General features: G+C 32.8%; 2 protein-coding genes across 2 annotated transcripts; both read right to left on the bottom strand.

Annotated features, from left to right (window-relative positions):
- Positions 1-469: 469 nt before the first annotated feature.
- zgc:101810 (uncharacterized protein LOC493612 homolog) lies at positions 470-9,381 on the bottom strand. The gene is made up of 8 exons (XM_051114516.1): positions 9,248-9,381; positions 8,465-8,575; positions 6,494-6,782; positions 5,227-5,363; positions 4,656-4,805; positions 3,559-3,704; positions 3,103-3,235; positions 470-1,920 (listed from the first exon to the last, which is right to left on the bottom strand). The coding sequence occupies exons 1-8, from the start codon at positions 9,293-9,295 to the stop codon at positions 1,750-1,752; spliced, it is 1,185 nt and encodes a 394-aa protein (XP_050970473.1). The 5' UTR covers positions 9,296-9,381; the 3' UTR covers positions 470-1,749.
- A 1,760-nt stretch (positions 9,382-11,141) lies between these two features.
- On the bottom strand, positions 11,142-18,656 carry six7 (SIX homeobox 7). The gene is made up of 3 exons (XM_051114521.1): positions 17,956-18,656; positions 13,595-13,758; positions 11,142-12,137 (listed from the first exon to the last, which is right to left on the bottom strand). The coding sequence occupies exons 1-3, from the start codon at positions 18,361-18,363 to the stop codon at positions 11,933-11,935; spliced, it is 777 nt and encodes a 258-aa protein (XP_050970478.1). The 5' UTR covers positions 18,364-18,656; the 3' UTR covers positions 11,142-11,932.
- Positions 18,657-23,523: the final 4,867 nt, after the last annotated feature.

Genomic DNA, 23,523 nt, shown 5'->3' with positions numbered 1-23,523 from the left:
CTTTCTTTCTACAGTGAACTGTATAACTATAAATGTGATGCTTATTCTATGATTCTGATTATGACTTCAGTTCAGCTTTAATGCTTTTTATCGCTGGATCAGTTGAACTCTTGGCCGATGCATGCGTTCGTTTGTGATGCGGTTCATTGTGATGCATGAATGAACAATATGCTTCATATGACATCACCACGCTCAGATTAATTTCAGTGAATGTTTACTGCCTAGGGAACGGTGCTGTACGCTTGTTCACTGACATGCAGTATTAAACATACGGTATTATGAATGCAAACGCCTGACATTTGTGTCTCTGGAACTGCTGGTTGGTGATTATTGATTATTGTTGGCTGTTTTATACACAGTTTGTAGTCTATATAGTCCACTAGATGGCAGCAGCAACACAGCAATCATAGCTAATGGTTTGGATCAGATTTAAATGCTGGATTGGCTGGGAAAATAACAATAAGAGAGATTCATGATCAACAAATGACTTTTATTCAGTTTAATCTGGTTAAAATGCTTAGCCAGGTCAAAATGTTCTCTCATCATCTTTAGTTTCAATTTGACATTTATTTTTGTTTATAGGTTTCTTTCTTTATGTACATGATGTGATTCAAAGTTCATACTTTGAGGGCAAAATTCACTTGGATAAAAGTCTCCAGAAATTAGATAAATCTGACAAAACGCTAACTTGTTTAAAATGAAAAACAGTGCATAAATAAAGTAAAAGATTTTATGTTATTTCTAAAAGTATAACATTTTCTTAGTTTTGAATAATTTTAGGTGCTTTCGTCATTTATTTTTGTAGTATTTCTATGTTTTATATATAAATTTCTATGTAGCTTTAATGAATTTTTATTTCAGTATTAGTAATTTAAGTGATTTAACATATTTATTGATTTTGGTTATTGGAAACTTTTTTAATTTAACCTTTTTATCTAATATTTATTTTTATTTTATTTCAGATTTATTCATAGATTCAAAGTTTATACTTTGACAACAAATTTCTGAGACAAAAGTTTCAAGAAGTTAGTTTAATCTGGAAAAAACAGTTCATAAATAGAGTAAATATGTTTTGTTTATATTACTAAAATTATAACAAGGCATTTTAGTTTGGTTTGGTTTGGTTTGGTTTAAGATATTAAATATGAAATCTCATTTGAAGTAATAGGTTTTAAAATTTGACCATGCCTATTTTACTATAATTGAGATATTATTATAGTTTTTATTCATATTTTGAGTTTTTATTTCACATTTCCTGTTTTCATTTTAGTTTTACTTAGCTTTAGTAATTTTGTTGTGTCTTTGTCATTTTTTTTAGTTTTATTTATTTTCTATGTCTATATTTATTTCTTTTTGTCTATATGTCTTTCATTTTATTTATATTTTAGTTAATTTATTAAATGATAAACTAAATAAAAATGAAAATAAAAATAAAAATAAAATAAGATGAAGTTGTTTAATACTTTAATTCAGTTCGTTTATTTTATTTCAGTTTTATTTTATTTCTATAGTTTTAGTTAACTATAACAACCCTATGACCTCTCAGTATTTATGAATATTTATTTGATCATTTATTTATGAGTATTTAGACAGCTAAATCAGTGTTTGAGATACTAAAACCCATAATTAGCCTTATATAATGTCATCAAGGTCTATGATGTGCAGTAGTTGATTGTGAGAGTCTTAAATATTAACAGCAGTAGATATGAATGTAAAGTGGATAGTGAAGGCTTCAGCGTGTCGCTGCTCTCATCTCAGCGCTCCTCCAAGTTTATCCAGCACTTTTAGGCCTTTCTCCTCATACTCAGCTCTCGAGAGCCAAAACGACTCTTTGTCTTTCATGATGTTGGCCAGCACCGCTCCTCCCATGAACACCATGTGTTTGCGCCGCGGAGGGTCTTCGATGCGGATTTTAAATTTCTGTGAGAGAAAATCGGAGAATACAGCAGTGATTAAAACAAAATCCATTAAAACTAATACAATCAATTTCTGACATATATCTTCATGTATCTTCTGAATTTGAACTATTTACAGTAGGTTACGCTATGTTTATTGTGAGCAGTAGCTCTGTTAGCTTGATTTACATGTCAGTAGCAGCTCTCTGCTGCTTTCCTAAGGCCTTTGTGATGTAAAACTGCTCACCTGGGGCCTCATGCAAAAATGTTTTGTACACACTTAATTGAGTTTACCCAAAGAAAAAGAGAAAAAAAGTCTATACACTAGTGGTCAACCAGTAATAGATTTTGTGAAAAAAAAAGAATTTCCAGTTCTTCAGTCAAAAATTTTCAAAAACTATATATTGAATTGCATTAGGTAAATCTTTATATCATGACATTAGTAATATTATTTTATGAGGTACATTTATTTAAAAAGAAAAACTGCATGAATACATTTTGAGAGATAATATCCTCAATTTTTCCCCCCCTGCATCAATGTTATTTGAATAGTATTTAGGCCTGTATATTGTTACTATAGTATTTAATTAATATTTTAAATTGGCTTTTATTTTTATATTTTCAGTTTTCATTTTAATTATAGTTAAAGTTTTAGTAACTTTTTTGTGCTTTTATAATTTTTTATTAGTATTTCTATTTAAAATATTTCTAGGTTTAATTACTTTTTTTTATTTCAGTTTTACTTTTAGTAATTTACGTACTTCAACTTACTTCAGTTCGTTTTCAAGCAACAATCCTAATTTTTTTTAAACATTTCTCTATAAAAAAATATATATTTTTAATAAGTGTTTTTCTCATTTTTAATATTTTTTGTTGTTGTTTTTTCATCTAATATATATATTTTTCAGCTTTATTTCAATTACAGAAATTGTTTTTTTCTTTAGATATAATTTTAGTTTTAGTTAACAATAACAACATTGTAGCCCACTGGCAATTCATTTTTGTCGTTTTAAGCATGAATCTAGCAATTTTGAGGTTTATGCATAAAATATGGGAAAAAATATTTTCTACAAATAAGCTTAAAGTGAAGTTTTAATATTAAACATAATTTTGCTTCTGAAGTAAATTTATGTGGTTTTAAGGGTGTTTCTACTAGTTAAATCCTAGCATATTCTTTAGCAACATTAGCATTAGCATAACAGCTTACAGAAAGTTTCTCAGTGTCTCCCTTCAGCACTCTCTCCAGATACAGCTGCTTGATCTCGCGCTCCAAGCGGGAAGGAAGTCCCGGGTACATGGTGGTTCCTCCTGACAGGACGATGTGCTTGTATAAATCAGACCTGCAGACAAACAGTAAGACATGAAGGAACTTCCCAGATGGAAATCAATTTCATTTCTATAAGAAACAACTGTGACATGCTGATAATGACCTCGGAAAAAGTGCTTCGGTTGCATTTAACCTGAAACATTTCTTTAAAAAAAAACGAGCTGTGCTGAGTAGAGTCTCCCCAAAAGGTCTTGGATAAAAATACCTCCTAACTTGTTAGCAGAAGAACATTTGCTGAAAAATCTGTCCAATTACTGACCATACGTCAAGTCGACTTTTGCACAGAGTCGAGCATTAAACGCCTAATTGACGATGAAGCTGTTGAATTACTCTGACCTGATGTCAATGTCTGCTGCCTGGATGGTGTTGAAGAGCAGTTCAGCCACACCAACACCCTCCACGTTAATGAGATGAGGCTGGAAAAGAGCCTCTGGCGCTCCAAACCTCTCGCCTCCAACCATTATCGTCCGTCCGTCTGGTAACTGCACACAAAGAAGGTCAGTAAAATCTTTTATTTTCTGTAAAGAGGCCAGTCAAGTTTAAATATACATACATGAGGTACTTAAAGCAGCTCTCTTGCGCCTCCTGTGTGCATATACAAATAGTGCATTGGTGCCAAACTGCTTTTTGAGTATGTTTTCTATTCATTTTTCTTATAGCAATTTTTAAAAAGCCTTTGTTAAAGTGTTATGAACCGAACCAACCAGCTTCAAGGAGAATCACAACATAACAAACTTTGACAAACTTTGAAAATCAGACAAACGTACAAGACTGTACTTAACAGCTTTAGTAAGAGGAAAAATCTTCAACCCCATGAAGTATTGTGAATGACAATCAAAAACTGTGGTGAAATACAAAACTATTTAATCTATAAAAACAATATATTTCAAGTTTTTGCTAAATATCAATATATGACCCTGGAGAACAAACCCAGTCATACGTGTAAATCTTCTGAAATCTTTCTACTGATGTATGTATTGTTAGGATAGGACAATATTTGGCTGAGATACAACGATTTGAAAATCTGGAATCTGAGGGTGCAAAAAATCAAAATATTGAGAAAACCGCCTTTAAAGTCGTCCAAATGAAGTTCTTAGCAATGCATATTACTAATCAAAAATTACGTTTAAAAAATTAAGTTAAAATTAAGAATAATTTTCCCTATGGAAAAATGAAGAAAGCTTTTACTGAAAATTGATGTTTTAACTGGAAATCTCAACTGGAAAGTTAAATTTCTATGCACTAAGTCTGTGAATCTGAGTTAGTTTTACCTTCAGGAGCCACATTTAAAAATGGAGACCCAATACTGTATCAAACGTTGCCCATTTTCTATTTTCCTATTTTTACATTGAAATGCCCTCGCAAACCATGAACATAAAACTCCTTTGTTTTCATCAAGTGTCAGTGTATTTCTAGGATTTTAAGTGTATTACCGTGTAGGACTCCACCAGGACAGTGGTCTCATTGGCCAATTTCTGTTCCTGCTCAATGTTGTAGCCAACAAAACACAGTTTCTCCTTCATCATCCGCACCGTCTCGAAGTCCGCCGTGTGGTTGAAGGCGTAGCCTCGCAGAAGCAAAAGCTACATGGATGGAATATACTGGATGAATATATAACAGATGAAAGATGTCTTTTTTGCTCACATTTGCTTTATTTTTAATGCCAAATGCAGATTGAGCTTTTCTTAAAAATAAAACAATAATTCTACCTATGATCCATTTTAAGAACATTCAAGAAAATGAGACTGCACAATAAACAGTTTAACAAAATGTTCCAGTTTCAACACAAGTTAAACTCAACAGCATCTGTGAATTAATAATGATGGACCAACTGACTTTCACTGTATGCACATACAAGTTTGGAAAGACGTGGATGAATAAAAGATGGCAAATGCTTGTTTTAAGGTGAACTGTCTCTTTTAACATGTACTGAACCTCTAACATTCAAAGTGGTCGTCCTCAGTTTCCATGGTTAGAAAAGGAAAGTGGAAAGGAAAATGTCACCTTGATAAGATAGCGTGTGATGTCTCGTCCTGCGATGTCCAAGCGGCGTGTGAGGTGAGGAAGAGAGAAACCCTCATAAACGGGACAGATGTGAGTCACACCATCTCCTGAGTCTATCACCACACCGGTCAACAAACCTGTCACACGAACACAGCAGACAGTCAGGGTTGCCAAGTACGCGGATTTCGGAATCGGACTTATTTTTAAACGGTTGCAACGGGTTGACCCTTTTCCGGTGGGTTTGACATATTGCACATTTGACTAGCATGGTTGTTATATATACATTTTACCTATTTTATATTCTACCATTGGTAAAACAGTGCTAGATAATAAGTTTTGTGAGGAGTGGGAAGCCTTTGCGCTCCTTTCTGAAAACAGACTTACTTCAATAATTATAAGTGATTTTTAAAAATCCCCGCGGTTAAAGTCATCGCGTCACTGCAGCTGCCGTTAGAACAGGGTTGCCAGGTTTTAACAACAAAACCAGCCCAATTGCTACCCAAAACTTGCCCAAATTTATTAAAAATGCATTCTGGGAAATAAAATAGTTTTTTTGTCAGGGTTACCCTGGTAAATTCGCATTTCAAGGGCTAAATATGGCCTTATTGGGGTCTATTCAACCCGCGGACATCAAAAACAACTCGCTGCAACAGCGTTAAAATAGCCCAGTTCCGCAGGAAAACAACGGACTAGGCAACACTATGTTAGAAAACAAGTTCGAGACAAACGTTTACAACTGCACATGCGCATTGGCCGATCCAGTTTAAAAATACATACTACATGATTTTGTTAATGCTATTTGGGCATGACAAACAACATTTACAGAGCATTTCAATATTATAGTTTGTTGCTGATTTGAAATATGTTATTTAAATGTGAATGTGACAAGTGGTTTTTGAGATTTTAAGATAATTTCCTTATTGAGGTAGATGGTCTTAAATGTCCGAAACTTTCCTTAAAATAGACTTTTATATAGTGCATGAAAGTGACTGTAAATATTTTTAATTAGGTATGGGAGTGGCATATTTGAGTTCAGTGTAAAAAAAAAAAAAAAGTTGTTGCAATTAGTTATTTAAACCTAAAATCTGCTATTTTTTATTGAGATAACTTAAATATCTAACTTAAACTAAAGTAAACTGAAATTGACAGCTAAGCACCTTTTTTAGCAGTGTTTTGATATTAGGGTGATTGTGAAATTTTAGCTCAGTTTAGTTTCGCAGACCTGGCAACCTGGTAACACATTAAGAACTTCACCGGTCTGGTTTACCTTGAGCATAGAGAGTCAGTACGGCCTGAATGGCGATGTAAATGCCGTGAAACTTGTAGGTCTCAAACATGACCTCGGCGATCTTCTGCCGGTTCTTCAGCGGATTCAAGGGCGGCTCCGTCAGCAGGACCTTACAGTCGGGAGGGTTGATGTTGAGCCGCTGCGGGCCGAACGTGTGGTCCCACAGGTGCAGCATGTCCTCCCAGGAGCGGACGATCCCGTTCTCCATGGGGTACGAGACCTCCAGCATGGAGCGGCATTCGCTCGCCTCATCGCCGACCATCAGATCCTGAAGAGAGGTAAACAGTGTTGATTTCAATACTGAACGAGTGAAATACAATAAACAAATTATTGAATTACTGAGGTTATTGAATTGTTAATTAATGTTATTTACTTTAATAAAAGTTCATTTTTATTCAATTTAATTAATTTGGAATGAATTTCTGAATTCCATTAATTATATATTCTGCCAGTTTAAAGAAGGAGTAGCCTGTGTTTTCTGCAACAAAAATAATCTCACGCAACTCAAATAATCTGCTGTCTCATGGCAACAGTCTCTAGAAGAAAATTTTGTTATCCACCTTATTCTTCAATGCAGAAGTAAGGCTATGGGCGAGACTTCCGGTTCATTAGCCGCTATAGGGAAATAAGAATAACAAATTGCGGTAAACCGTAAAACTGTTTGCAATATAAATGTGTTCTTAATTAAGATAATACATTAAAACATTATGGTAAGACATCAATTTGCAATCTCGAAAACAAGCTGTATTGTACCGTTAAAAACTAGCTGGACATGGATGAGACCAGAAGCCAGACCCATACAATTTACAAAGGGCCGCGCCCGCTCTTATGGGAAGAATAAGGTGGATATATCTGATAAATATTAATCTATATTAAAATAATGAAGTTTTTGTTAGCCTATTACATTTTTGTGGTTATTGAACTGTTTGAAACAGTCTTGAAATGCACTAGAGTACATATTATAACATTAAATAATATAGAATAATGCAGTTAAATGTACAATAAAATATATATTAAAATGAGGAATACAACTATTTTAAATAATAAACTATAATAAATTAGATATGTTTTTTATTGGTATCTTGTTAAATGAAAGTGTTTATTAGTATTATTAATATGCTATATATTATTATATTAGCATTTTTAATATTTTAAGTTGTTTTATATTTTAATATTTTCAGGCTGTATTTTATTGTTAGTTTAAGTTGTAGTAGTTTTCATATTCTTTTTTAAATATTTATTTTAAACTATTTTTATATAATGTTAATTTGTTTTAACAGTTTTATTTCAGCATACCTTTTGTTTTAAATATGTATTTAATTCACTACTTGGTATTGGCATCATATATATATATATTTATATGATAAAATGATATATATAATGATAAAAACACTGTGTGTGTGCCCTAGTAAATAGGTAAATATAAAATATTTTTAAAATACATTTATTTCATACTAAGTATATTTCAAATATTTTAACATATTTACCAATATAAAAATTATAATAAAACTTCATTTGGAGTACTACTTCTGCACAATGCACATTTGTTTAATATTAAGCCTAAAATGTGTTTTAATGTCACTATTGATGAGGAAAATATTGATCATATATTGATGATTAAATGCAAGATATTTAAAGTCTACCTAAAGTATACTTGCAATAGTTCCTCTTTAGCACAATCAAATATACTTCAGTTTATCATTAGTTGAACTTCAACACTACTTCCACACAATTAAAGTGCATTAAGTTGCATTAAAATTTGTTGTTCCAATTTAGCAGACTTATGTATAGTAGTATACTAGAAGTACAATTGCAGAGTATTTTTATTAGGTACATTATGTATTTGTAATATACTTAGCATGAAATAAATGTATTTCAAATGCCTTTTAGTATATTTATGTTGCATTAGGGTGTGTATGTATTTTTGTTTGTTTTGACCGGATAACTCACCTTGATCTCTATATTCCCAACTTTTGTATCTGACCGAATGATGGGACGTCCCACCAGGGCTGGGAAGATGTGATCGGGAAAATTGGAGCCGGCGAAACCACACTTGACAAACTGCCGACATCATGTGAAAAGATGACAAGTGAGTCGTGTAAAAACACTAACACTCAGTTCTCTTTTATATTTCAGTTTTCTACGGTCCGTGCTGCAGACATTGCACTGAACAGTTCAAGATGATCTTGTTTTGAAGAACTGCAACTTCCTCAACGCCCTCGAACTTCCCTGCTTTCACTAAACTTTTTTTTAAAGTGTCAGGTCATAAACCTCCAAACATGTCCATGACGTAGTGAAGCACAATACTGACAAGCTTCAAAGTTTAAAGCACTTCCTCAACTGTGACCAATAACCGTGTATCTTTTTCCCTGCCACCTTTTAAGGTGAAGTGAACGGTGTGTCTGGCCAGACGTGTTCAGACAGATTTCAGCAATGCAACAGGCCTATGCATGAACCCACATCAGGCATGCAATGCAGTCACTACATTAAAGTCATGCAAATAAAGTTTCTTAAATCTTATTCATACTTAAATGTTTAGTTAAGAATGTTGGAAGCTTTTAAAACCAAAAGCTATTTAGTTACATATAAGTTTCTGAATTGAAACATAAATAGTGTCAGTGTTCAATCCTGGGCATCAATATCCAATATTTAAAATTAAGGATATTCTATAGCAGAAGTTATACTGCTTATATTCAGTTTTAGTCTAGTAATAATGACTTGTAAATGTCTCACCCCCGTCCCATTGTCACAGACGACCACTTTCCTCCCGCCGCTGTCCATGCTGTTTCAGATGAGCTGCAGGGAAACACCCGCAGTGACTGTCAATGCATTCAGTGAGGATGTAGACGCCCGTCAAGCTCAGTCAGGCTGTTTTGTGAGGTGAAGTCAGATTTAAAGGGGCCGGTTTACTTGAGGAGGAACACAGTGACTCCGCCTTCGCTGCAAACAATGGAGTTCCAAAGGAAAAATATTTTATCTTGCACAGCTACACTCTAAAAATATTGTTTTTAATGGAAAACTAATGCAAAAATCTTACAGTAAAAATGTTAATTGGTGAACTGTAAGTCAGCTTATGCAGTGAAATATTATAGTTTAAAAGCTGGTTTGATTATATTTTAAAAAGTAAGACAATAACTGAACTGAAGTTTAGGTTGAAGTAGCTGGATTTTTTTTACAGTGTACATGTAATTTAAATTACTGTAAAATACAGTGAAAAATTATGCATAAAAAGAGTGATTTAATGAAAATATATGTGACCCTGGACCACAAAACCAGTCTTAAGTAACACAGGTATATTTGTAGCAATAGCAAACAATACATTGTATGGGTCAAAATTATCGATTTTTCTTTTATAAAATTATATTTTCTTAATATTTTGATTTTTTTGCACACTCAGATTTCTGGCTTTCAAGTAGTTGTACCCCGGCCAAAATTTTTCCTATCCTAACAAACCATACATTAATGGAAAGCTTATAAATCATAACTACTTTATTATAACTGAGAAAATGTATAGTCTGTTTTACAAAGCAACACGTAACCAAACACATTTGCAGTGAAATAAAAAAAAATTAAATCCTAAAGTAAAAACCTTGTATCTTGAAAGGTTAAACTCTAAAAATTTAAGTCTCGAGCAATATATCAGTAAATATGTTAATAGATTTGAAAGATACTCAGTGTGAAACAAAGGTATTTTAAATGTATAACTTTTTTACTAGGGTAAGTCGTCTAATGGTATAGTAAATGCATTTTAAAAGGCAAAAGATATTTAAATTACACTTACAGTAATATATTACCTTATAACTGAGTAAAAATGTATATATAACTAAGCAATATGCCTACTTTTACAGTAAAATATCACTAAAATTATGGGGGTTTTTTGTGTTTAAAAGTGAATGTGTTGCCTTGCAATATATTGCAATGCATATACTTCTAGAATAAAATATGGTTGAAATGATGTGTACTTTAAGATGAACTATGATTTATACAGAAAAAGTTTGTAATGACATGATGACATGACAGTGAGTAAATGATGATAATATGTGACCCTGGACAACAAAACCAGTCATAAGTAGCACGGGTATATTTGTAGCAATAGCCAAAAATACATTGTATGGGTCAAAATTATCGATTTTTATGCCAAAACCATTAGGAAATTAAGTAAAGATCATGTTCCATGAAGATATTTTGTAAACCTCCTACTGTAAATATATCAAAACAAATTTTTTTATTAGTAATATGCATTGCTAAGAACTTCATTTGGACTATCCTATCAAACCGCACATAAATGGAACGCTTACTAATTCAGCTTTCAGATGATGTATAAATCTCAGTTTCAAAAAATTGACCCTTATGACTGGTTTTGTGGTCCAGGGTCACATATACTCATTTATTGTTAAATTATACCTTTAAATGGTGATTTAGTTTTTTTTTAAAGCTGTATTATTTGACCACTGGGTCATTTAGTGGCAAGTGACTTGCATTTTTTACAGGTTGTGAACAGCCCTTGTTTTATCAGCCATTTAGCATCTACAATACACACTGTGAGTCTCGTAGCTTCAAAAATAATTTCATTTATTTCAAAATTGCAAACAACAGACAAATGAAAACAAGACAGCCCCGTTCTTCATGTGACTTCACTGAGTATGGGTGTGGAAATGACAAATGAAGGACGGTCATACAGTGTGATGTCGTCCTCAAAATGTAGGCACATAAAAAGCTGAGTGACTCCATTTGCTGAAATGAAATGTACAGAAAGTTGATTTCAAGGTATATTTTCACAGTGTACTTAAATACACAGCGTATTTCAGTGTAAGCAGCATTAATATTCCATAACATATCAGTTAATCTATGTTCATCCAGACTACATCATTTTATTCCTGTGTAAATGGACCTAAATCCTCATTTAACAAAAAACAACAAAATGCACAAGTAACTGACATATTCTACACTATATCCTTAAAAACGTACAGCAGCAAGTTACTTCTGTCTTCCGTTTTCAGTGTGTCTCTGCAGTTCAAACATGGTTTTTGACCAATGTTCATAGTGCTATGAAAGGCCTGGCTGAACGAACTAGGCTAGACTTTCAATACAAAATTTGCATAATATGTCCTTATGTGTGATATGTCTCATATTTTGTGCCACCTGAGTATTAGAATGATTGAAAAGCCAATGAACCTGAAGAGATTTGGCACGTGCCAGTCTTACAGTTGTAGCTCCTCTTTGGTCAGGAACGGACCAAACACGAAAAAGGGAGTAACTGAGAACTTTGTCCTTTTTAGTCAGATTTCTTGCGATTTAAAACAGCAAATCGAGCTGATTTCTCAGTCTTTCCGTTAAGTGCATGTGTAAGCAGCAGTCCTCTGCCCTCCAGACGCTTCAGACTCTCAAGTCTTTTCTGTCCGCAGGCGAAGGCGTTCTTCACGATTCAAATTCGCTGTCGCTGCTGACGGATATGTCCGGCGTGGAAGCCCCGGTCCCCCGTGGCCCCGTGCCCGAGCTGCAGTCGCTGTTTTCCTCCGGGCTCCCGGGACGATGCGGTGAGGAGCCCTGGAGGTGCGCGTTGTGCTCCGAGGAACATTCTGGAGAGCTTCCAGAGGGATGGAGGGACGGATCTTGCTGCAGTCTGGGGAAAATAACAAGAGGTAGAAGAATATTTACTCTAAACATGAGATTCAGATCAACAAAAGCTCCTACACTCTTAAATATAAAAGTTCCAAAAGGAGGTTTTTCACGGAAACATTTTTGGTTTCCTGAAGAACCTTTGAATGGACAGTTCTAAAAAAGAACCTTTTTTTAAGAAGAACATTTAAAATCTAAAGAACCTTTTGTGGTGGATGGATCTTCATGGAACATCAATGCCAGTTTATTTTCAAGAGTGTAAAAGCACTTTATTTCAGCTCTTCTTTGCTCTTTTTTTAGTATACTAAAGATAACAAACGAAACCTTATTGTGAATTCTTACCAAATGAAGCTTACAGGAAAATAATAATAAATCAATAATTTATTGAAGTCTGCATTGTTCCTTGTTAACATGAACAATACTTACAGCATTTATTGATCTTAGTTAATGTTAACTTTTACTACATTAATGCATTATTAAAATCAAATGTTGTATTAGTTAATGCACTGTGAAGTAACATGAACATAAACATTTTTATTAACTAACATTAACAAAGGTAATAAATGCTGTAAAAATATATTGTTCATAGTTAGTTCATGTCATTTAAGCATTAACTAATGTTACAGATTAGAATGTATTGTAAAGTGTTACCATTTATTGAATACCATGTAATGTCATTTGCATTGTATTGTAACAAACTTATTACAACATTTTAAAGTATAATTAAATGTTAATTAAATATATGTAATAATTTTATATCATTTTAATTATTAAATTATGTAATATTTTTATATTATTTAGTATTTAATAATTTTAACTTAGTAATATTTAATTTTTTTATGTTTCTTCATCCAGTGTTCATATTTTATTTTTTTTAAAGCTGAATGTAATGTCATTTGCATTGTAGTGCATTTACAGTAGTATTTTTAGTATTATTTAGATGCATTTAGATGAAATGAGCTTTTTTTGTATGTTTATATATTTTAAATGTACTTTGCGTTTTTAATGTGCTTTTGTCATTTTCATTAAATTTGTTTTTATATATATTTTTATATAGCTTTAATTTCAGTTGACATTTTAGTATTTTTTTTTTCTATTTAAACTTATTGCAACAATTTAATGTATTATTTCATTTTAATTAAATGTATTTAATAATTTGAATATCATTTAAATGATTAAATTATGTAATTATTTAATATTTAACAATATTAATATTAACAATATTAATATATTAACAACATATATATATATTCTATTTAAACTTATTGCAACATTTTAATGTATAATTTAATTTTAATGAAATATATTTTATATTTTTAATGTAATTTTAATTTTAATATTGTTTAATACTTTTTTATAATGAATTAACATTCATCTCAATGCATTGGTTTGCCTGGCTTTTTGTTTCTCAGCAATACATTTTTACAGCATAGCTGTAATATAGTATGTTCGTTTGTGTACCTGTTTTTGGCAGAAGCCGCTCTGTCCCGCTGTCTTCTGTTTTTGAACCAGTTGCCCACCTGAGTGGGTGTGAGACCGGTGGCCTGAGCCAGATAGCGCTTTCTGGAAGGGTTTGGATAGGGATCCTGCAGGTACCATTCCCTTAGGAGACTACGGGTTCGCTCCTGAAAACACAAAACCAAGACCGCTGTCGCTTAGTCCAAAAAAAATACATTTTCACGCTAACTTCAAAGCTATACTACCATTCAACATTTGGGGTCGACAAGATTTTATGAATGTTTTTGAAAGAACTCTCTTCTGCTTACCAATACGGCATCTATTTGATCGAAAATACAGTAAAAATAGTGATATATTATTTCAATTTAAATTATCTGTTCTCTATTTGAATATATTTTAAATTATAATTTATTCCTGTGTTCAAATCTGAATTTTCAGCATCATTACTCCAGTCTTCAGTGTCACATGATCCTTCAGAAATCATTCTAATATGCTGAAAGCTGCATATTATTATCTTATTATCAATGTTGAAAACTGTTGTGCCACTGAATATTTTTTGGAAACTGTGATATTTTCAATTCTATAAAATTTTCAAGTCTTTACTATCACTTTTAATAAATTTAAGGCATCCTTGCTGTAAAAAGTACATGTTTAATTTATCATCTCCAGACATTTAAATGCTATATTAGATTGAATCACAAATGTATCCTATTTTTCAAGTAATTATTCTAGTTTTTCAAGAATGTTCTTCATTTTTTGTTTGCATAAAACATAAAATTTTTGTGCACATTTTTCAGAAATGAACTATAAAAACTTTTTGGCAAAGCTCAATGGCAGAGTCACTGTTGGAAGCGTCCTTTAAAAAGCTCAAGACGGATAACAGCATTATATCTTATTAAAGCACATTTAAAATAATCAATCTGCAGGGTAGGATGTATTTATAGATGGCTATAACCTGGAGAAACATTGCTATCTGGGTGCTAAAGAGGATCAGTCTCATTAGACTAGAAAAAATGCTTTTAAACCGCTTTCAGTCAAGTCAAAAATCAACTTCCTTTATATGCACAGACAGTTTACAGTGTTGATTTGTTACAATTATCTTCACTATATACACTTGTCGTCACGCAATAGTCAATATTCTATCATAGTGTCCTTGGAAATTCCAGCTAAGAAGGGCAGGAGTTGTTATTAGGCTTAAAGCACTGTTCTGAGGTCAGGCCTTCTGAAGTCAATCCTGGTTTGTGTGTCAAGGTGTTAGCGATCGGATATCTTATCTCATTTACCGTCTGCTGCAGTGATTACGCTTCATTTCCTCCATTTCCACCTTTGTGAAGCGAACCAGCACGCAGACTACTTTATAATCCACTTTCCGTTTCAATTCACATTCGGCCAGTCTGCAAAAACAATCGCAGACTCTGGGAAATCGTTACGAGGGCTTTGCAAAGCAGTTTAGCTGTGAGTTAATCTGGCCACTAGTGTCTGGAACAGGGTGAAAAGGTAGAAAGTCATCATGCGGAATGAGAGCTTAAATGCCACAGGTGGTCCTCGGCTCAAGAGGCTTAAGAACCGCCGACGGCATCTCAATGCGCCGAGAGAGCCTGCAGGAGTAGCATTGAGACGCTCGGCATGCTGTCATAGCTGCACAAGATTAATGCCGTGTTTGCATTGTTGCATGGGGAATGCAGCGTAATTAAGTCACTATTTGTTTGCACTGCGACTGTTTAAATACACTTTAAAAGTGAAAATGTATTTTTGAAATGACTATTGGTGTAGTCTGGTTGATTCAGTCACATTAAAATATATTTATGCCTGAAGAAGCACATTTATTAGACGACAAAATATTTTAGGGCACAAACAATCAGTTACAAAGCCTGATTTCATATGCACTTTTTAATAATTTCCTTTGCATTTTAGTACATTTACGGTGTTTGTATTTTTAGTTTTATTTAGATATTATTAAACTTTCAAATTAGCTTTTGTATGTTTAAATATTTAAGTGTTTAATGTGCTTTTGTCATTTTGATCAAATTTAAGTTATATTTTTTATGTAATTAAATAATTAAGTTAATGAATTTTAATAAATAATGAATTAAATGTTATAATTTCTGAATTTTTAGATTTTAGGTTTATAATTTGCTATCAAATGTGTGAATTTCTCTTACATTGTGCTTTTGTTTTGTTAGAGTTTTTAGTCATTGAGTTATACTGTAAAAATAATATTTAAAAAAACAGATGATTGGAGTTTATTTTACAGGATTTTATTTGTTTATTTCAATGTTTATTTCAATTACTTGCTGTTTTTTTTATTAATTTTGAAATTTACTAGCAATTTAAGTTAAAAATGTAAATAAAACAGAAATTACTGGAGTTCTTTTAACAAGAAAGAAAGTCACTTTACTTCAAAATTTCATGTTTAATTCAATCTTACTTCCCATTTCTTTGTAATTAATTATATATCAATATATCTATATCTATCATCTTATCAGTCTATCTATCTATATACAAGAGTTGACAGAACTTGCTGTTTATGACCTTAAAAACATTTCAAATGGTTGGAATTCAATGCTTGGAATCAGTTTTGCGGACAAATACTTTTTGTGCATATGGATTTCTTCTAACAAACTAAATGTTTTGTTGAAATACACGCATAAAGGAAAAATATCCTCAAGATAAGCTTGATTAAAAAGCATCTCAGGATGTAGTTCATTTAGTAGTTTGAGTGCATTGCAACTTTGAAGAGGAAAAACATGAGATAGTTTGGATTTGTTTAACATTTATGGTCACCGCATAACTCTCATCTTTACATTTGTGCTATTTCAAAGCTTTTATGATTTATATTAAATTTGAAATAAGTCAGTGTGTCCAATCTTTTGGCTATCCTGCCTTTAGTCTTCAATTACTTTGCACTCTCAGAAAAAAAGGTACAAAAACTTGTGCTATGCTTTTTGAAGAGGCACACTTTTGTACCTTATTTACCCCTAAAGGGTGCATATTAGTACCTTAAAGATACATATGAGTATGTATCTTTAAGCAATCAGTGTTGGTGAAAGTTACTTTTAAAAGTAATGCATTACAAGATTGAGTTTCTCCATAAAATAGTGACTAATTACATTACTTAGTTACTTTTTATGGAAAGTAATGTGTTATGTTACTTTTGCGTTACTTTTTCTCATCTGGGATGGACTTGGTTGTATGTTTTTAAAATAAGCAAAGCTATATTTTTGGCTTATGTAAAAGAGTTTTCACACCAAAAGTGAAATGAAAAAAAGCCTCAGGCTGACGGAAATGGAAACTCAATTATTAACATATTTAATTATTGCAGGTTTGCATCATATTATTATAAAAACATACAAGATGAGGAAAAAGTAATGCAAAAGTAACGTAATGCATTACTTTCCATAAAAAAGTAACCAAGTAATGCAATTAGTTACTTTTTTAGGAAGTAACTCAATACTGTAATGCATTAATTTTACACTTTATGTAGAAATATGTAAACTTTCGCTCCTAAAATATGCACCCTTTAGGGGTAAATTTTTGTAACTTGGATATTTTACAGTAAATTAAAAAGTAATGCATTACTAGTTACTTGAAAAAGTAATCTGATTACATAATTCAAGTTACTTGTAATGCGTTACCCCCAACACTGTTAGTAACAGTAATGCATTACAATATTGCGTTATAACCTAAAAAAGTAAATTCCGTTACTTAGTTACTTTTTATGGAAAGTAATGCCTTACATTACTTTTGCGTCACTTTTTAAATCTGTGCACAACTTGTTTGTTTTAATATTGAAAGTACTGTTTTTACCCCTTTCACGCCAAAAAGTGAATGAATAAACCCTCAGGCTGAAGGAAAAGTAAATTCACGTCTTTACAGAAGAACCATCAAATCATCAAAGGTCAGCAGCAAAGACATTGCGTAATAAAATGGGATTGAATACATAAAGGATATCTGTGTTATTTAACATATTTAATTATTGCATATTTGTGTCATATTCTTAGTTTGCATTCCACTCTTTTAATTCATAATGATGACAATGGAATCTGTTGATGAATTAATGCTTGTTCACATTTAATCTAGAACTACAGTAACATCGTGCACGACTCTGTGTTTCCGGTTTCTTTTAACATGGGGACAGGAGAAGGAATGGGAAAACAAAGTAGTTGAGGATACTTTTTTTTAAAAAAGCAACTCTGACATTTTCTTGTAAATTAAAAGGTAATGCGTTACTTTACTAGTTAAAAAGTAATCTGATTACGTAACTCAAGTTACTTGTAATGCGTTACCCCCAATTAGTAATATTAGCAACCAAAGTTTGCACCTTTAATTTACAATTAAGTTTTGAACATTTCCGTGTGTCTCACCTTAAAGCAGTGCGTTTTCTGTTCGCCGTCCCAGATGGTCCGAGGAAGGGGAAACTTCTTCCGGATGCGGTACTTCTCCACCGGACCCAGCGGTCTCCCCCTCAGGCGCTCCGCCTCCCGGTAGTGCGCGTCCAGCCACAGGTCCTGGAGCTTGGCGTGGGACTCCCGCGTAAAGCGGTGACTCTGGAGGATCTGATAAAGAGCCTCGAAGTTCCCGCCGTGGAAGGCGACAAGAGCGCGGGCGCGCATCACCGACTCGTGGCGGTTGAGGAGTTCGCCGGCGGAACCGGGCACGGCGGCGGGCAGCGACCAGAGGAAGCGACCCAAGCGCTCGATATCTCCCGTCTCCTCCAGATTCTCGCAGACTCGAGCCACCTGCTCAGGTGTGAACATCGGCAGAGGAAACATGGCTAAGTTTGTCTGTCTAGTCTGCGCGTATGTTTATATCACCATCGCGCGTCTTTTTGCTTCACAAACACTCTTGACTGATTCGAGGATACACCGGTTATATAATGTACCGCTAAACCGACTGACTTCTCGGTAGGATCTGGGTGAGTCGCGGAACGGTGTCTTCCAGTTCGCGGTGCCGCTTCTAGTAAAGGAGGAGCGGCAGAAGTCAAGCCTATTTATAGAGAGATTCAATTAGCATCTTTGTGCTTGTTTTGAGGGGGATTATACGCCTCGGTCATTAGCCACTTAGCGGGGGGGTTGCTGTTCGCGGAGGGACTGACGGGATGATCGGGTTGTTTGACTAACTGAGGAGCACATTAACTGTCAGGATGGCCGACAGAGACTTATTTCATTCTGCTGGATAAATGGAAACCTGATGCAGTCAGTGAAAACAGTTCTTGTTTATAGCACCTGATAAAGTTTAATCTGCGAAGATGCAGTACTCAGTGATGTGCGTTTGTAGTGATATTATTATTATTATTAACAAAATATTAACTACACTATTAAAAATGAAGTTTTTGTTGGTGTTGATGGTGAACATCCATTGAACTTTTCCCTGCCACAAAAGGCTCTATTAGATTAAAAATGGTTCTTTTTAAAAAGTTTACCGAAATCTTCAAGGAGCCAAAAAATGGTTCTTCTATGGCATTGCTGCGAAAACCCACTTCTGAAAACTACATAAGTGGTAATGAAATGTCCTCAGTATGTGGTTAAATAGATTACGAATTATTTCAGATTGATATAAATGCACCTTACACTGTAAAAAAAAAAAAAAAAACACAATTTGTTGAGTTAGCTTAAAATAATTTGTTCAGTCAACTAAAATAAGTTTATTCAACTTGAAATGTTAAGTTGTACTAAATAACAACTTAGATATTTGTGTTTGCAAAACTTAACAGATGGGTAACCCAGCTGCCTTATAATTTTAAGTTGATTCAACTCAAATATCTAAGTTGGCACTTAGTATAATTTAACATTTCAAGTTGAATAAACTTTTTTTGAGTTGACTGAACTTAAAATTTTAAGGCAGCCAGGTTGCAAATTATTTTACGTTGACTCAACAAATTGTTTTTTACAGTGTACTATTATCATGTAGGATGCAGAAATAATTTCGTTTTGCATGCACTATTCGTATCTGAACTCATGTCTTATCTGTGTTAAAAAGGTTTGCTGGTATAAAGATGTGATGGCATTATGAACATGCAAGTGAATTTTGTTAATTAGCATTTCATTATTATATTTATTTTATATTTTATTTGTATATATTGATAATTATTATATAATAATTGCATGTTATTTGGTAAAATAAGAATATAACAATGTATATAAAAAAACACAATTATTATTAACAATAATTTTAGTATATATACTAAACATATTATAAAAAATATTTATAAATATTCTTTATAAATGTTATTCATATTCTGTCTATCTTGTAACCCTTAAAACCTGCTGCCTTGATGAAAATGAGTAGAAACTTTTGCACAGACAAAGTGCTACTGTACCAAAAATGGAATTGGGAAAACTGTCCTTAAAGATTTTTGATTGAATTTTGATCAAATGGAATTCTGTTCTCTGAATAATTGAGCCTGTTTTAATATTATTTGTGACCCTAGACCACAAAACCAATCATAAGAGTCATAATCAGTCAATTTTGAATCTGAAAGCTGAATAAATAAGTTTGCATTGATGTATAGTTTGTTAGGATATTTGGCCAAGATATGACTATCTGAATATATGTAATCTGAGGGTGCAAAAAAAATCAAAATATTGAGAAAATCACCTTTAAAGTTGTCCAAATGAAGCTCTTACTAATGCATATTACTAATCAAAAATTAAGTTTTGATATATTTACAGTAGGAAATGTACAAAATATCTTAATGGAACATGATCTTTACTTAATAACCTAATGATTTTTGGCGTAAAAGAATCATTTTGACCCATACAATGTATTTTTGGCTATTGCTACAAATCTACCCGTGCTACTTAAGACTGGTTTTGTGGTCCAGGGTCACATTTTATTTTATTTATTTATTTTTTGGCTGCATTTTTCCATGTATGACAGAATAATGCACTAACCATTTGTGGCCTTTTTTCACGTCTATGCGGTTTGAGTTGATCAGGTGCTGTACGTGATAAATGGGCTCATGCAGTCAGAAGGTAAATGGAGCAAAGGCCCATGGTGTTGTCGTACCGCCTTTAATTGGGATTTGATCGGAGCGAGGCGCTTAGGCCATGGAAATCGCTATCACATGCCGGTCCGAGGAGACGTTTTGAGATGCATGTTGCCTAAATCGCTTCAGAATCCACCACAATCCCGACTGACTAATACCTCCTTAATTAATCTGGACGCGGTTATACCGTCTCCTCTGTGACCCTGGAGCAGCTCTGAGCGCCTGATGCCCAACACCACCTTAGGCAACCTTATTACAATAATATCCCCTCTCGAGATCTTCTGGGCATTAATCAGTCCCACACAAGACAATTTTACTATTAATCCGGTTTAGCATAAGCATCTGTCAACAATTTGGTTAAAGAAATGGGCAACTATACCCTTATTGCTGAAATATGCCAGCCTGAACGTTTCGCTCTTACAAAAAAAACTTTAGCAATTACTAGTTCACTTCAAATTTCTTTTTTAAAATGGAAAAGGCACCAGTTTCATTTGGGTTCTTAAATCAGAATTTCAAAGAATTTCAAAATTCTAAATCAGTGTTCTAATTGGAATCTTTAAACAAAACATTTCGTACTGAAAACAGATCTTTTTTTGGATGAGCTCACAGTATTGTTTCTGACTGAGCGAGTACAGACTGCATACGGCTTAAAATGAGTCTTAATCAGGGCAAATGATGTTAAATCTTCATAAGGACTGGTCAATAAAGGTTGCAGTCAGGTGAAGGTTGAGATTTGGAGGCTTTTATCTGATCTGTCTAGATCTACATTGATCTGTCATTATGGAGGGATTTGTGTATTCGGAAAGTTATGAGTCTTTGTTGTCATGAAACACAAAAGCCTTTGTTATTCCATTAACATCTGTTACCTGTGATAAATCACCACTCATCACCACTAATACACTTTTACAGGACTTTAATAATAATCTAACTAATAATACTTGAATGAGAATACTCAAAAAGTTATATTATTAATCAAAAGTATTATTAATATGTTTTTTTCCAGCAGTAAAAAAAACCAGAAACCACTGAAAATATATAATAAAATGTTTGTCTGTGACATACACAGAATAAGGACAACTGACAAATAAATATATATATATATATATCTGTATACTATATATTATATATATTATATATAATGAGGTGATAATTATCTAAAGAAGCAGAGAGAATTTTTATAAGTGTAAATAATAATAATACTTATTAGTAGTAGTAGTACTGTACCCATTTCAATTTTACAAATTATATAATAAAATTAAAATAAATAAAGTTAAAAATGAATGAATCTAGTAATTTATCATAATATAATTATTATTTTTAAATTATTATTATTAAATGAGGTGATTTCCCAATTCCATTTTTGCAAATTATATAATTATAATTAAATAGAGAGAAATGTTTAATAAAAATGAATAAGTGAAAAATTAATGAATCTAGTAATTTACCATAATATTGCGCATATATTATTATTATTATTATTATTATTATTATTATTAAATGAGGTGATTTCCCAATTCCATTTTTACAAATTATGTAATTACAATTAAATAAAATAATAATAATATTTACTGAATGAGGTGATTTCCCCAATTCCATTTTTGCACATTATGTAATTATAATTAAATAGAGAGCTTTTTTGTAAGGGGAAATATTATTATTATTATTATTATTATTATTATTATTATTATTGTACCCCTTTCAATTGTACAAATTTTATAATAAAATAAAATGTAATTAAAATGAAAAGAAATTAAAACTTTAAAGTGATCAAATTAACAGCAAAAAACATAAGGGGAGAAATGAGCTCAGTGAAGATCATTTTCTCTGTTAATCTGACTCTCAGACACGGCTGTCAACACACACACACACGCAGCACGCAAACACGTCCAATCTGTTTTAACACTTTAAGAACAGACTGACTCCAAATCTGCTTAACTCTTCCCAAGCTTCTACAAGAGGATGAATCATAAGATGAAGATGGAATGAGTGTGTGTGTGTGTGTGTCACTTATTGACTGATGGATCGATATTTCAGTCAGTGAATGAGGCTGGAACAGATCAGGGTAAAACACTTTCTTAATTGGCTGGTAATCCAACATGGTTTTCATTTTATTCAGTGTGGCAGTTTCACGTTAATGTTTTTCAAAACGCAAAACCTTAAAAATAAATGTAAAATAAATTGCAAATTAAAAGTAAAACATTATGGCTGTTTTAGAAATGTTACATTTAATTGTCCTTTTGATTTTTTAATTGATGCAAAAGTTCTAAAGTGATTGTTTAAGTTCATGTTTTTTTTTTAAATAAAAGTTTTGTATTTTAATTTATTTAAAATTAAAATATTTTAATAAAAATACTATTTCATATACAAATATTACATGCAAATAAAGTAAAATTAATAGGTGGATTATCATAAATTAATAATGCTGTAGCTGACAGATTGTAGTTCCTACAGACAGATTAAAAAAATCCAAAATCAATCAAATGCTAATTGTATGCACAATATGCTTATTAATTACACGGTCTTTGTTTATATGGGTTATGATCGGATAAGTCGAGTTCACGTATCTCAAGTGTCTCTTCACATTATTTCCAGTCTTTGCCATGGAACCCCACTTGGCATAATTAATTAGGCTTAAATTGGGCTCCTTCTGCTGAAATGAGCTGTTAACATGGCCAGCGGGCAGAAGCCGCGGGTGGGATGGAGCATTACCACGGCCTAGAAATCCACACAAACACACTTAACAAGTAAATGGGTGGAGAACTAATTAGTGTTATCTGCTTATCATGGAGCACCTCATTTACCCAAGACAAGAGCGACACACAATCACAAAAATGTGCTTAAGGGCTGAAACACACACACTAATACCCTATTGCAAACAGCTAATTACAAACTCGTTTGCAAATCAATGGCACGCTGTTGCCGTATCCCCTCCTCCCCTCCACGC

The sequence above is a fragment of the Labeo rohita genome, chromosome 7 (genome assembly GCF_022985175.1).
Source record: "Labeo rohita strain BAU-BD-2019 chromosome 7, IGBB_LRoh.1.0, whole genome shotgun sequence".
Lineage (NCBI taxonomy): Eukaryota > Metazoa > Chordata > Actinopteri > Cypriniformes > Cyprinidae > Labeo > Labeo rohita.
This window is presented reverse-complemented; position numbering and strand designations above follow the sequence as displayed.